The following is a 14,154-nucleotide window of genomic DNA, read 5'->3' as shown; positions in this document are numbered from 1 at the left end:
GCTTAAAAGAGCGAGGAGAGGACACGAGAAGTCATTGGCGGATAGGATCAAGGAAAACCCTAAGGCTTTCTATAGGTATATCAGGAATAAAAGAATGACTAGAGTTAGATTAGGGCCAATCAAGGATAGTAGTGGGAAGTTGTGTGTGGAATCAGAGGAGATAGGGGAAGCGTTAAATGAATATTTTTCGTCAGTATTTACAGTAGAGAAAGAAAATGTTGTCGAGGAGAATACTGAGATTCAGGCTACTAGGCTAGATGGGATTGAGGTTCACAAGGAGGAGGTGTTATCAATTTTGGAAAGTGTGAAAATAGATAAGTCCCCTGGGCCAGATGGGATTTATCCTAGGATTCTCTGGGAAGCCAGGGAGGAGATTGCAGAGTCTTTGTCCTTGATCTTTATGTCGTCATTGTCGACAGGAATAGTGCCGGAAGACTGGAGGATAGCAAATGTTGTCCCCTTGTTCAAGAAGGGGAGTAGAGATAGCCCTGGTAATTATAGACCTGTGAGCCTTACTTCGGTTGTGGGTAAAATGTTGGAAAAGGTTATAAGAGATAGGATTTATAATCATTTTGAAAAGAATAAGTTCATTAGCGATAGTCAGCACGGTTTTGTGAAGGGTAGGTCGTGCCTCACAAACCTTATTGAGTTTTTCGAGAAGGTGACCAAACAGGTGGATGAGGGTAAAGCCGTGGATGTGGTGTATATGGATTTCAGTAAGGCGTTTGATAAGGTTCCCCACAGTAGGCTATTGTAGAAAATACGGAAGTATGGGGTTGAAGGTGATTTAGTGCTTTGGATCAGAAATTGGCTAGCTGAAAGAAGACAGAGGGTGCTGGTTGATGGCAAATGTTCATCCTGGAGTTTAGTTACTAGTGGTGTACCGCAAGGATCTGTTTTGGGGCCACTGCTGTTTGTCATTTTTATAAATGACCTGGAAGAGGGTGTAGAAGGGTGGGTTAGTAAATTTGCGGATGACACGAAGGTCGGTGGAGTTGTGGATAGTGCCGAAGGATGTTGTAGGTTACAGAGGGACATAGATAGGCTGCAGAGCTGGGCTGAGAGATGGCAAATGGAGTTTAGTGCGGAAAAGTGTGAGGTGATTCATTTTGGAAGGAGTAACAGGAATGCAGAGTACTGGGCTAATGGGAAGATTCTTGGTAGTGTAGATGAGCAGAGAGATCTTGGTGTCCAGGTACATAAATCCCTGAAAGTTGCCACCCAGGTTAATAGGGCTGTTAAGAAGGCATATGGTGTGTTAGCTTTTATTAGTAGGGGGATCGAGTTTAGGAGCCACGAGGTCATGCTGCAGTTGTACAAAACTCTGGTGCGGCCGCACCTGGAGTATTGCGTGCAGTTCTGGTCACCGCATTATAGGAAGGATGTGGAAGCTTTGGAAAGGGTGCAGAGGAGATTTACTAGGATGTTGCCTGGTATGGAGGGAAGGTCTTACAAGGAAAGGCTGAGGGACTTGAGGTTGTTTTCGTTAGAGAGAAGGAGGAGGAGAGGTGACTTAATAGAGACATATAAGATAATCAGAGGGTTGGATAGGGTGGATAGTGAGAGTCTTTTTCCTCAGATGGTGATGGCAAACACGAGGGGACATAGCTTTAAGTTGAGGGGTGATAGATATAGGACAGATGTCAGAGGTAGTTTCTTTACTCAGAGAGTAGTAGGGGCGTGGAACGCCCTGCCTGCAGCAGTAGTAGACTCGCCAACTTTAAGGGCATTTAAGTGGTCATTTGCTAGACATATGGATGAAAATGGAATAGTGTAGGTCAGATGGTTTCACAGGTCGGCGCAACATCGAGGGCCGAAGGGCCTGTACTGCACTGTAATGTTCTAATCTAATCTATTCTAAATCAGATATTGATCAATAAAGAGGATGTTGGGGTTTCTTTGACTATGGACATGGGCGTAAGACCAAGTGATATTAGTTCAGCTGCCTGTTATACATCTCTCCCAATTCCCATTTGAATTTATTGTCCTGGGCAATATTTATCCCTCAACCAACATCACTAAAAACCATATATCTGCTCATTTATCTCATTGCTGTTTGTGGGATCTTGCTGTGCACTATTTGGCTGCCGTGTTTCCTACATTACGGCAGTGACTACACTTTAAAAGTACTTCATTGGCTGTAAAGCACTTTGGGGCGTCCGTAAACTGGGAGAGGTGTTGCAGAAACACGAGCCTTTCTTTTTCTTTATTTCTGATGAAGGCACTGAGAAATGGGGGGAGATGTTTATCAGCCGGCTGACCCAACATTAGCTCTTTCACCATCACGCAGAGTCCGGATGACCAAAGGGAAACATGACACTCGGGCCAGACCCTGTTCTCACCAGGTATCCACCAATGAGCTTTTTCCAGCAGGGAGTCACTGGACAATGAGCAGGAGCAGGAATCCTGGCTGTCCTTCCTCCCTTCAAAGCCAGGAGAATGGGGGGAGGGGAGGGAGGGGTGTGGGGTGTTGAGTGATAAAGGGGATGGGGTGCAGTGGAGGGGACGTAAGTAGCAGACTGAGAATAGCTTCATCTCTCGTAGCACTTGTCCATTATGGAGTACAAGGTGTTAATCTTTTCACAAAGTCCTGCCCATAGTGTGAGGGGCACAGTGCGGAGAGCTACAGCTTTTTATAATGATCCACTGATAGTCCAGCTGAGAAGCTGCGATTGTTCTCCTTAAAGCAGAGAAAGTTAAGGGGAGATTTAATCGAGGCATTCCAAATCATAAAGGCTTTTGATAAAGTAAACAAGGAACAACTGTTTCCACTGGAAGGAGGGTCATTAACCAAAAGACACAGATTTAAGGTAATTGGCAAAAGAATGAGAGTGAGAGATGAGAATAATCCTTTTAATGCAGCAAGTTGTGATCTGGAATTTGCTGCCTGACTGGGCAGTGGAAGCAGATTCAATAATAACTTTCAAAAGGGATAAATACTTTAATCCCAGGCTCAGGTAGAGAAAACTGACTCCAGGGAGTTAATGGAAACAAATTTCACCAAAGGAAACAGTTCTTCGCTAAAGCTGAAGGATAGATGAGCAGACTGCTGGGTGGTGTAACTAGTGCAGATGTTCTATAGGAGGGGCTGGTGCTCTACACAAAAAAACTCTACACAAGAGCAGACATTCTATGTGAGGGGCAGACACTCGACACTGGGAATCAAACACCACAGATCTTACTTCGACACTCTTTAAACTTTCAGCAAGTGCCTGTACCACGGCCTTTTCTGCCTGTATTTGGGATAAAGACAACATTCCATTAGCAAATCCTCAGTCAATCAGGCAACATTCTCTCCAGAGTCCGGGGGCGACACATCGGCTTTCCTGAGAATGGGGGGAGGGGAGGGAGGGGTGTGGGGGTGTTGAGTGATAAAGAGGAGGGGGTGCAGTGGAGGGGAGGGTAAGCACCAGACTGAGAATAGCTTCATCTCTCGTAGCACTCGTCCATTATGAAGTACAAGGTGTTAATCTTTTCACCAAGTCCTGCCCATAGTGTGAGGGGCACAGTGCGGAGAACTACAGCTCTCAGCTGGAATCAACTCCAAGAACAGCTGCCCCTCAAGATTCTCAATGGTTGGATCTGAAAACTACAACTCTTCCCCTAAAAACAGATCCTGTGTGATTGTTGCAGAAATAACCTTCCCTCCAACAGAAGGTCAGAAGTGGTGATATTTGCTGATGTTGGCACAGTGTTCAGTACCATTGTCAACTTCTCAGATACTGAAGTAATCTAGGTTCGCATGCAGCAAGACTATGACAATATCCAGGCTTGGGCTGATAAATGGCAAGTAATATTTGCACCACACAAGTGCCAGGCAATGATCATCTCCAACAAGACAGAATCCAACGATCTCTCCTTGACATTCAATGGCATTACTGAATCACTCACTATCAATATCGTGGGGGTTACCATTGACCAGAAACTGAATTGGACCAGCCACATAAATACTGTGGCTACAAGAGCAGGTCAGAGGCTGGAAATTCTACAGTGAGTAACTCACCTCCTGACTCCCCAAAGCCTGTCCATCATCCACAAGGCACAAGTCAAGAGTATGATGAATCATTTTGCCTGGATGGGTGCAGCTCCAACAACAATCAAGAAACTCAACACCATCCAGAACAAAGCAGCCCGCTTGACTGTCACCCCATCCACCACCGTCAACATTCACGCCCTTCACCACCGACACACAGTGGCAACAGTGTGTACCATCTACAAGATGCACGGCAGCAACTCACCAAGACACTTTTTACAGCACCTTCCAAACCCGTAACCTCTACCACCTAGAAGGACGAGTAGCAGACATACGGGAACACCAGCACCTGCAAGTGTCCCTCCAAGTCACACATCATCCTGACCTAGAAATATATTGACAGTGAAATATATGCACTGTTGCTGGGTCAAAAGCCTGCAACTCCCTCCCTAACAGCACTGTGGGTATACCTACACCACATGGGCTGCAGCAGTTAAAAAAGGCAGCTCACCACCACCTTCTCAAGAGCAATTAGGGATGGGCAATAAATGCTGGCCTTGCCAGCGATGCCCACATCCCATAAACGAATATTTAAAAAAGTGAGCAAGAGCAAAGGGCTAACTGATTCTGTAGGTGATTATCTCAAGGTTCTGATATGTGAATGCAATGTTATAAATGGCATTTTATATCATTAATGTATCACCAAGACCCACCACCTCCAGCTGGCACCCACATATTCTGAGAAACAACACTGGGTGTCATTTACCTCATTGCTGTTTGTGGGATCTTGCTGTGCGCTAATTGGCTGCCACATTTCCTACATTACAAAAGTGACTACACTTCAAAGTACTTCATTGGCTGACAAGCATTTTGGGACATCCTGAGGTCATGAAAGGTGCTACAGAAATGCAAGTCTTGCTTTTTTACTTTTAAAACAGAGTTATCCATTTTGCAGGCCTGCGAACTATCAAAGTGGGGGCCATACACGCAGGAGCACACCACAAGTCAATTGCAGTTCCATTGGCAAAATTGGGCATGTAAATGGACTGGAGCCACCAATCTAAACACACTCTGACTATCCTCTCCATCTCCCCTCATCCTCCCACCCCATCCAGTCTCTTACTTCAATGTCACTGTGGTGAGCTCGTCAGACGGATGCATGATACGGCAGGTGGTGATGGTGTAGGTGGACTGTGTGTCGGGCAGTCGGTTCGTGGAATGATACCCTGTAACTGAAACCAGACAGACATTACTACACGGTACAATTTAACAACCATAGTCCAACTCTGCACAATACCAGGAGCCAATGGCAGGAGCGAAGGATTAACGATGGGTGGGACAGCTCCCAGGAGGGATGGAGGAGAAGGGGACAGAGGGAGAGAGCACCTAGAGTTTGGGCAGTCGGTAACGGGGAAGAAGATAGTGACGCACTTAGGAAAAATGTAGAGATTAGTGACGGAACATGAGTCTCAGACACAGGGATCAGGTGTAGATCACACTTCGGTAAAGGGAGAAAAACTAAAAGAGGCCCATTCTCCGAGTGGGGAGGGAGTGCACTTCCTAATGCGTGTGTTACATCTAGCACGAGAGTGAGAGGTGTAGAGAATATCAGTGCTACAGTGAGGGGTGTGGGGTATATCAGAGTGTGTTACATTGAGGGGTGCGGGGTTTATCAGAGTGTTACAGTGAGGGGTGTGGGGTATATCAGAGTGTTACAGTGAGGGGTGTGGGGTATATCAGAGTGTGTTACATTGAGGGGTGCGGGGTTTATCAGAGTGTTACAGTGAGGGGTGTGGGGTATATCAGAGTGTTACTGTGAGGGGTGTGGGGTATATCAGAGTGTTACAGTGAGGGATGTGAGATATACCTCAGCGTTACAGTGAGGGGTGTGGGGTATATCAGAGTGTTACAGTAAAGGGTGTGGGGGATATCAGAGTGTTACAGTGAGGAGTGTGAGATGTATCTCAGCGTTACAGTGAGGGGTGTGAGATATACCTCAGCGTTACAGTGAGGGGTGTGGGGTATATCAGAGTGTTACAGTGAGGGGTGTGGGATATATCAGAGTGTTACAGTGAGGGGTGTGGGGTATATCAGAGTGTTATAGTGAGGGGTGTGGGGTATATCAGAGTGTTATAGTGAGGGGTGTGGGGTATATCAGAGTGTTATAGTGAGGGGTGTGGGGTATATCAGAGTGTTACAGTGAGGGGTGTGGGGTATATCAGAGTGTTATAGTGAGGGGTGCGGGGTATATCAGAGTGTTACAGTGAGGGGTGTGGGGTATATCAGAGTGTTACAGTGAGGGGTGTGGGGTATATCAGAGTGTTACAGTGAGGGGTGTGGGGTATATCAGAGTGTTACAGTGAGGGGTGTGGGATATATCAGAGTGTTACAGTGAGGGGTGTGGGGTATATCAGAGTGTTATAGTGAGGGGTGCGGGGTATATCAGAGTGTTACAGTGAGGGGTGTGGGGTATATCAGAGTGTTACAGTGAGGGGTGTGGGATATATCAGAGTGTTACAGTGAGGGGTGCGGGGTATATCAGAGTGTTACAGTGAGGGGTGTGTGATATATCAGAGTGTTACAGTGAGGGGTGTGGGGTATATCAGAGTGTTACAGTGAGGGGTGCGGGGTATATCAGAGTGTTACAGTGAGGGGTGTGGGATATATCAGAGTGTTACAGTGAGGGGTGTGGGATATATCAGAGTGTTACAGTGAGGGGTGTGTGGTATATCAGAGTGTTATAGTGAGGGGTGCGGGGTATATCAGAGTGTTACAGTGAGGGGTGTGGGGTATATCAGAGTGTTACAGTGAGGGGTGTGGGATATATCAGAGTGTTACAGTGAGGGGTGCGGGGTATATCAGAGTGTTACAGTGAGGGGTGTGTGATATATCAGAGTGTTACAGTGAGGGCTGTGGGGTATATCAGAGTGTTACAGTGAGGGGTGCGGGGTATATCAGAGTGTTACAGTGAGGGGTGTGGGGTATATCAGAGTGTTACAGTGAGGGGTGTGGGATATATCAGAGTGTTACAGTGAGGGGTGCGGGGTATATCAGAGTGTTACAGTGAGGGGTGTGTGATATATCAGAGTGTTACAGTGAGGGGTGTGGGGTATATCAGAGTGTTACAGTGAGGGGTGTGGGGTATATCAGAGTGTTACAGTGAGGGGTGCGGGGTATATCAGAGTGTTACAGTGAGGGGTGTGGGGTATATCAGAGTGTTACAGTGAGGGGTGTGGGATATATCAGAATGTTACAGTGAGGGGTGTGGGGTATATCAGAGTGTTATAGTGAGGGGTGCGGGGTATATCAGAGTGTTACAGTGAGGGGTGTGGGGTATATCAGAGTGTTACAGTGAGGGGTGTGGGTTATATCTGAGTGTTATAGTGAGGGGTGTGGGATAACGGGATCTCCCTGTGGATTTGATTCATCCTTCCCTTACCATTCGGGTCCGGTTTGGTTTCTACAGGCCGTGTAGTGAGTTCCTGGAATGAAGCCAAGTCTGTCTCATCCTCTTCAAAGTCGTTCAGATTGTAAACCTCACCCGTGTCAATGTCCAGTTGTCGGAAATCTTTGGTGAGGACTCCAGGCCGTGGGTCTAAGATCCCACCGAGGTTTGGCTGAGCTAGTTGCTGCCACTGATGGAGAGTCACTGAGCCTGAGGCAGAGACAGAACAGTCAGCAAACATAGAAAATAGGAGGAGTAGGCCATTCGGCCCTTCGAGCCTGCACCGCCATTCAATACGATCATGGCTGATCATCCAAACTCAGTAACCTGTTCCCGCTTTCTCCCCGTATCCCTTGATCCCATAAGCCCCAAGAACTATATCTAACTCTTTCTTGAATATATTTCATGATTTGGCCTCAACTGCTTTCCGTGGTAGAGAATTCCACCGGTTCACCACTCTCTGGGTGAAGAAATCTCTCCTCATCTCAGTCCTAAATGGCTTACCTCGTATCCTGAGACTGTGACCCCTGGTTCTGGACTCCCCCGCCATCAGGAACATCCTCCCTGCATCTAGTCTGTCCAGTCCTGTTAGAATTTTGTAGGTTTCTATGAGATCCCCCCTCATTCTTCTAAACTCTAGTGAATACAAGCCTAATCGACCCAATCTCTCTTCATACATCAGTCCTGCCATCCCAGGAATCAGTCTGGTGAACCTTTGCAGAACTCCCTCCATAGCAAGAACATCCTTCCTCACATAAGGAGACCAAAATACTCCAGATGTGGTCTCACCAAGGCTTTCTATAACTGCAGCAAGACATCCTTGTTCTTGTACTCGAATCTAAACACCAGAGAGCACAGGAGCCAAGACAGGGTTATTGTGGAGAGATGGAACGAGGGACACAATTAGGAGACTGGGTGACAGAGTGAGAGAGAGAGAGAGAGAGAGAGAGAGAGAGAGCGCGCAAGAGAGAGAGAGCGAGAGCGCGCAAGAGAGAGAGAGCGAGAGCGCGCGAGAGAGAGAGAGAGAGAGAGAGAGAGAGAGAAAGAGAGAGAGAGAGAGAGAGAGAGAGAGAGAGAGATATATTATATATATATGGTGGCATAATGGTAATGTCACTAAACTAATAATCCAGAGGCCCACTTTAACACCCTGGTGACATGGGTTCAAATCTCACCATGGTAGTTAATGGAATTTTAATTCAATTCATTAATAAATTCAACTAATTAACACAAAAATCTGGAATTGAAAGCTAGTCTCAGTAATGGTGCCATGAAACTGTCATTGATTGTTGTAAAAACCCATCTGGTTCACTAATGTCCTTTAGGGAAGGAAATCTGCTGTCCTTACCTGGTCTGGCCTACATGTGACTCCAGACCCACAGCAATGTGGTTGACTCTTAACTGCCCTCTGAAATGGCCCAGCAAACCACTCAGTTGTTAAGGGCAATTCGGGATGAGCAACAAATACTAGCCTTGCCAGCAACACCCACATCCCATGAAAGAATAAACCAGAGAAAGAAAGAGACAGGGTCGGAGAGTAAACTGTCGGGTTAGTGTCAGGGGTCAGAGGCCTCACCTTCCAATGGCTTTACAATCTTCAATTTATCTGGGCAGTTGGGGCGGGAGCTCACGGAAAAGCCGGAATATCCGGTCAGCCCTGAGCTACCGGAATAGTTGGTGCCAGTCGACAGGACGCTCTCAGCTGGGGTGACCAGGCCACTGGACAAGGGCTCGTCACCGGTCAGAGCCTTCAGCTGCTGGTCCCAATCCTGCTCAAAGACTGTTTTATCTGGTGCTGCCTGTTGTCGCAGGGACAATCGCTGCAATGCTGCCTGCAGATCCCGACATCCCGGAGTCCCCGGTGTTCCAAGCTTACGCTCCGCATCCTCTTCTCTGCAACAAAATGTTTACCGTAAGTCACAGAAAGATTCAATTGTAATTTTCAAAGCAGAAACTGGACAAATACTTGAAAGGGAAAAACTTGCAGGACTATGGGGAAAGAACAGGGGCAGTGGCACTAAGTGGATAGCTGTCTGAGTCAGCAGGTTATGGGGTCAAGTCTGAATACAGAGAGTTGAACACAGAATCTAGGCTGACACACACAGTGCAGTAGGAGGGGAGTCCTGCACTGTTGGAGGTGCTATCTTTCTGATGAGATGTTAAACTGAGGTCCCATCTGCCATCACAGGTGGATATAAAAGATCCTGTGACATTACTTTGAAGAAGAGCAGGGGAGTCTCCCCAGTGTCCTGGCCAATATTTATCCCTCAACCAATATCATAAAAAAAAAATGATCTGATTATCACATTACTGTTTGTGGGATCTTGCTGTGCCCAAATTGACTGCTGCGTTTCCTACATTACAACAGTGACTATACTTCAAAAAAGCACTTCATTTTTGGTTGCAGTGTTTTGGATATCATGCGGTTGTGAAAGGTGCTATATAAATGCAGTTTTTCTGTCAAAGAGCTAGCTTTGGAACGATGGGCGAAATGGCCTTATCCTGTCTGTTAAATTCTGTGATGCTACTGCAATTAGAAGGAATGTGTAGCAGAGGAGGTGATTCTTACGGAGTGCACTCAGTGTCCGGGTTTAGTGATTGCAGTTTGTCGTCTAATCCGGTACTTGAAGTATTTGACCCATAGACGCTGGTCCGAGGAGTGCTGAAGTGGCTGGAGACTCCGGATTGTCCTGTGGATGATGGGCTGGAGCCCGGAATGTTCTGTGGGGACTGGGAGCGAGATTTCAGCTTCACCACCTGGTTCACTGCCCGGACTGTTTCAAACACCCTCCGGTTGTAGTTACTGGGAGAGGAAAGCAAAGTGTTATCAAAGCTCCGCCCTAACCCGGATACAGTGTCAACCAGGCTCAGTGGGTTGCAACTCTCACCTCTGTGTCAGAAGTTTGTGGCTTTTGATCACACTGCAGAAACTGAGCACAAAAATCAATGCTGACAGTCTCAGTATGGTGCCAGTACTGAGGGAGTGCGGCACTGTCAGAGGGTCAGTACTGAGGGAGTGCTGCACTGTCAGAGGGTCAGTACTGAGGGAGTGCTGCACTGTCAGAGGGTCAGTACTGAGGGAGTGCTGCACTGTTGGAGGGTCAGTACTGAGGGAGTGCTGCACTGTCGGAGGGTCAGTACTGAGGGAGTGCTGCACTGTCGGAGGGTCAGTACTGAGGGAGTGCTGCACTGTTGGAGGGTCAGTACTGAGGGAGTGCTGCACTGTTGGAGGGTCAGTACTGAGGGAGTGCTGCACTGTCGGAGGGTCAGTACTGAGGGAGCGTTGAACTGTCAGAGGTGCTGCCTTTCAGACGAGATGTTAAACTGAGGTCCTGTCTGACCTCTCAGGTGGATGTAAAAGATCTTGTGTTCTCTATTTGAAGTAGAGCAGGGGAGTTCTCTCCAGCGTCCTGACCAATAATTATCCATCAATCAACATCACTAAAACAGATTATCTGGTCATTATCACATTGCTGATTGTGGGAGCTTGCTGTGCACAAACTGGCTGCTGTGTGTCCTACATTACAACAGTAACTACACTTCAAAGATACTTCATTAGCTGTAAAGTGTTTTGGGATGCCTTGAGGCCATGAAAAGTGCTGTAGAAATGCAAGTCATTCTTTGAGAAAGATGGAACAACCTGCAGTCTATTAGTGGGAGTGGTGGGGCCCTTACGGAGCCTGGCCTATGTTGCTTCTTTTACAGTCAATAACCTGACAGTGCTGCCCTTGCATTGCAGGTATGCCAACAGGCACAAATGTGGTGCCCACATACGATAATCAATTTCCAGAAGGGCAGCAATCGAGCAGGAATCCTGACTGCCTTTTCCCCCCAACCAAGCAACGGAGCCAAATTCAGCAAACCCGCTGCCCGAGATCAGCTAAACGAACAGAAACCTGAGATCTTCCTGAGCTGTATAACTCCAGGATAGGACCATGCCCATCTCCCAGGAGCAGCCTGCAATAAGTCATTGCCTAAATCTTCAGGCCAAAACCTCAGGTTCAGGACTAAATGTTCAGGCCTACATTTAAAGGGTTGAGACCTTGTTGCTTTATGTGCAAATGTCTGTCTCCTACCTGTTCTCGAGAGATGTAGCAGTGTCCACATATAAACCTTTCCGCATCGTTCCTTCAATTTCAGCAGCCAGGGAGTCCTTGAAGGGAAGAGAATTCACTTGTAACTGGAGACAGTGACACGGTGGAGCCCACAGCACCTTACAAAGGAACGTCACCATTCACTGTGATCGTTACACAGGACTCTTACAAACAGCTCATGTTTAATCCCAGGGGATTGCTTTTGGTTGGAGTGCCAGTACTCGTAATATTCCTTTTAGAATCTGCAAATTTACACAGGTCTTCCAAGAAGGTTCCTACAATTTTCCCATTGCTGCATGCTTTATTGCAGTCAATGTCAGCCAAGCCTCAGTGGAAGCAGTCCCACCTCGGAGTCAGAAATTCATGTGCTGGAGCCCAACTCTAGAGCCCCATAATGCAGGCTGACATTTCCAGTACAGTAACGAGGGAGTGCTGCACTGTCGGAGGGTCAGTACTGAGGGAGTGCTGCACTGCCGGAGGGTCAGTACTGAGGGAGTGCTGCACTGCCGGAGGGTCAGTACTGAGGGAGTGCTGCACTGTCGGAGGGTCAGTACTGAGGGAGCGCTGCATTGTCGAAGGGTCAGTACGGAGGGAGCGCTGCACTGTTGGAGGGTCAGTACTGAGGGAGTGCTGCACTGTTGGAGGGTCAGTACTGAGGGAGTGCTGCACTGTTGGAGGGTCAGTACTGAGGGAGTGCTGCACTGTTGGAGGGTCAGTACTGAGGGAGCGCTGCACTGTTGGAGGGTCAGTACTGAGGGAGCGCTGCCCTGTTGGAGGGTCAGTAGTGAGGGAGCGCTGCACTGTCAGAGGGTCAGTACTGAGGGAGTGCTGCACTGTCGGAGGGTCAGTACTGAGAGAGTGCTGCACTGTCGGAGGGTCAGTACTGAGGGAGTGCTGCACTGTTGGAGGGTCAGTACTGAGGGAGTGCTGCACTGTCGGAGGGTCAGTACTGAGGGAGTGCTGCACTGTCGGAGGGTCAGTACTGAGTGAGTGCTGCACTGTTGGAGGGTCAGTACTGAGGGAGTGCTGCACTGTCGGAGGGTCAGTACTGAGGGAGTGCTGCACTGTCGGAGGGTCAGTACTGAGGGAGTGCTGCACTGTCGGAGGTGCTGTCTTTCAGATGACAGGTTAAGTCATGGCTCCGTGGGTGTAATAGATCCCACAGCTACTATGTTGACGAAGAGCAGGGGAGTTCTCCCCAGTGTCCTAGACAATATTTTATCCCTCAACCAACATCACGTTAAGTAGATTTATATATAAGCGGAGACGGTGATGAAGTGGTAATATCACTGAGCTAGTAATTCAGAGGCCCAGGCGAATGCCCTGGAGACATGGGTTCAAATCCCACCGCGGCAGCTGGTGGAATTTAAATTTAATTAACTAATCAAAAAAATCTGGAATTGGAAGCTAGTCTCAGTAATGGTGCCATGAAACCGTCATCAATTGTCGTTAAAAAACCATCTGGTTCACTAATGTCCTTTCGGGGAAGGAAATCTGCCCTCACTACCTGGTCTGGCCTATAGACCCACAACAACATGGTTGATTCTTAACTGCCCTCTGCAAACCACTCAGTTGTAAAGGGCAATAAGGAATGGGCAACAAATCTTGACTTTACCAACGATGCCCACATCCCATGAAAGAATAAAAAAAATTAAGTGCTCATTGCTATTGGTGGGATCTTGCTGTGTACAAATTAGCTGCCACGTTTCTTACACTTTAACTACACTTTAAAAGTACTTCATTGGCTGTGAAACACTTTGGGAAATCGCGAGGTTGCGAAAGGCACTATAGAAATGCAAGTCTTTTCTTTCTTCCTGTTTCCTGTCTCCTTCCCAGACTCTCTCTGGGATACAGGCCCTTCAGGCACCAGAAACTCCCCAATACTTTTACCAAAGTGGCCATGTCACATGCGTCAATATCCGTGGGCAGTCTGCTCATGGGGGAATCAGAGCCAAGAATAAACCCGTCCTTACACTTCCTAAACACACACACCTACTTTCCAGTACTGCACTGTGATCAGGAGCAGAAACCCTGACTGATTTTATTCACTAACCCAGTGACACTGAGGTTAGTTGTAAATCCACAGCTGAGCTCAGTTTGCAGGACACAGCAGGTATGGAACAGAATAACTTCCTGCCTGGCTGTGCATCAAAATAGCACCTCTTTCAAAATGTCCCTGGTTGAAAAGTAGTCAATACTGCAAGCGCAGAGTGTTTCAGCTGCACACGAGCGATGAGCCCAGACCCACAGGACAGGACAATGGCACAGCAATGGCTTGCATGTCAATTCTAGGAAGGCTGAAGGCAGTGAATCATTGTACATGTGGAGACAGTGTGTGGTAGGTATGTCAGTCCGGTTACGTTGCTCACCATGGGGTAAACAGGCACTGTGTGGTAACGGTTGATGGAACTGTTGGGTGCACTCTTGTTCCGCAGATTCTTCATCTCCTCCTGTGCCTCACGCAGCATCGCACCACATTGGGAATACTTCTCTCGCAGGTATTGCACCTACACAACAACCAAAGTAGCTTCTGAGGGGTTACTGAGTGACAGTGTGAGGGAGCTGGATTAACATCAATAGAGATACAGTCAGTAACACAGGGCGCTGGGGGGAGAGGGGTTACTGAGTGACAGTGTGAGGGA

General features: G+C 47.7%; 2 protein-coding genes across 2 annotated transcripts in view; both read right to left on the bottom strand.

Annotated features, from left to right (window-relative positions):
- The window catches only part of smarce1 (SWI/SNF related, matrix associated, actin dependent regulator of chromatin, subfamily e, member 1), a 490,930-nt gene that overhangs the window by 329,900 nt on the left and 146,876 nt on the right, over positions 1-14,154 (bottom strand). The window lies entirely within an intron of this gene.
- The window catches only part of LOC137348003 (trafficking kinesin-binding protein 1-like), a 59,982-nt gene that overhangs the window by 6,032 nt on the left and 39,796 nt on the right, over positions 1-14,154 (bottom strand). Inside the window, exons 11-16 of the mRNA XM_068013074.1 lie at positions 13,882-14,019; positions 11,495-11,571; positions 9,988-10,221; positions 8,995-9,311; positions 7,413-7,628; positions 5,097-5,205 (exon numbers count right to left, since the gene is read on the bottom strand). Coding sequence (XP_067869175.1) covers positions 5,097-5,205; positions 7,413-7,628; positions 8,995-9,311; positions 9,988-10,221; positions 11,495-11,571; positions 13,882-14,019 — 1,091 coding nt within the window. The remainder of the gene's footprint in view (positions 1-5,096; positions 5,206-7,412; positions 7,629-8,994; positions 9,312-9,987; positions 10,222-11,494; positions 11,572-13,881; positions 14,020-14,154) is intronic.

This window comes from Heterodontus francisci, chromosome 33 (assembly GCF_036365525.1).
Source record: "Heterodontus francisci isolate sHetFra1 chromosome 33, sHetFra1.hap1, whole genome shotgun sequence".
Taxonomy (NCBI): domain Eukaryota; kingdom Metazoa; phylum Chordata; class Chondrichthyes; order Heterodontiformes; family Heterodontidae; genus Heterodontus; species Heterodontus francisci.
Note: the sequence above shows the minus strand (reverse complement) of the source record. Positions and strands in the feature narration are given on the sequence as shown.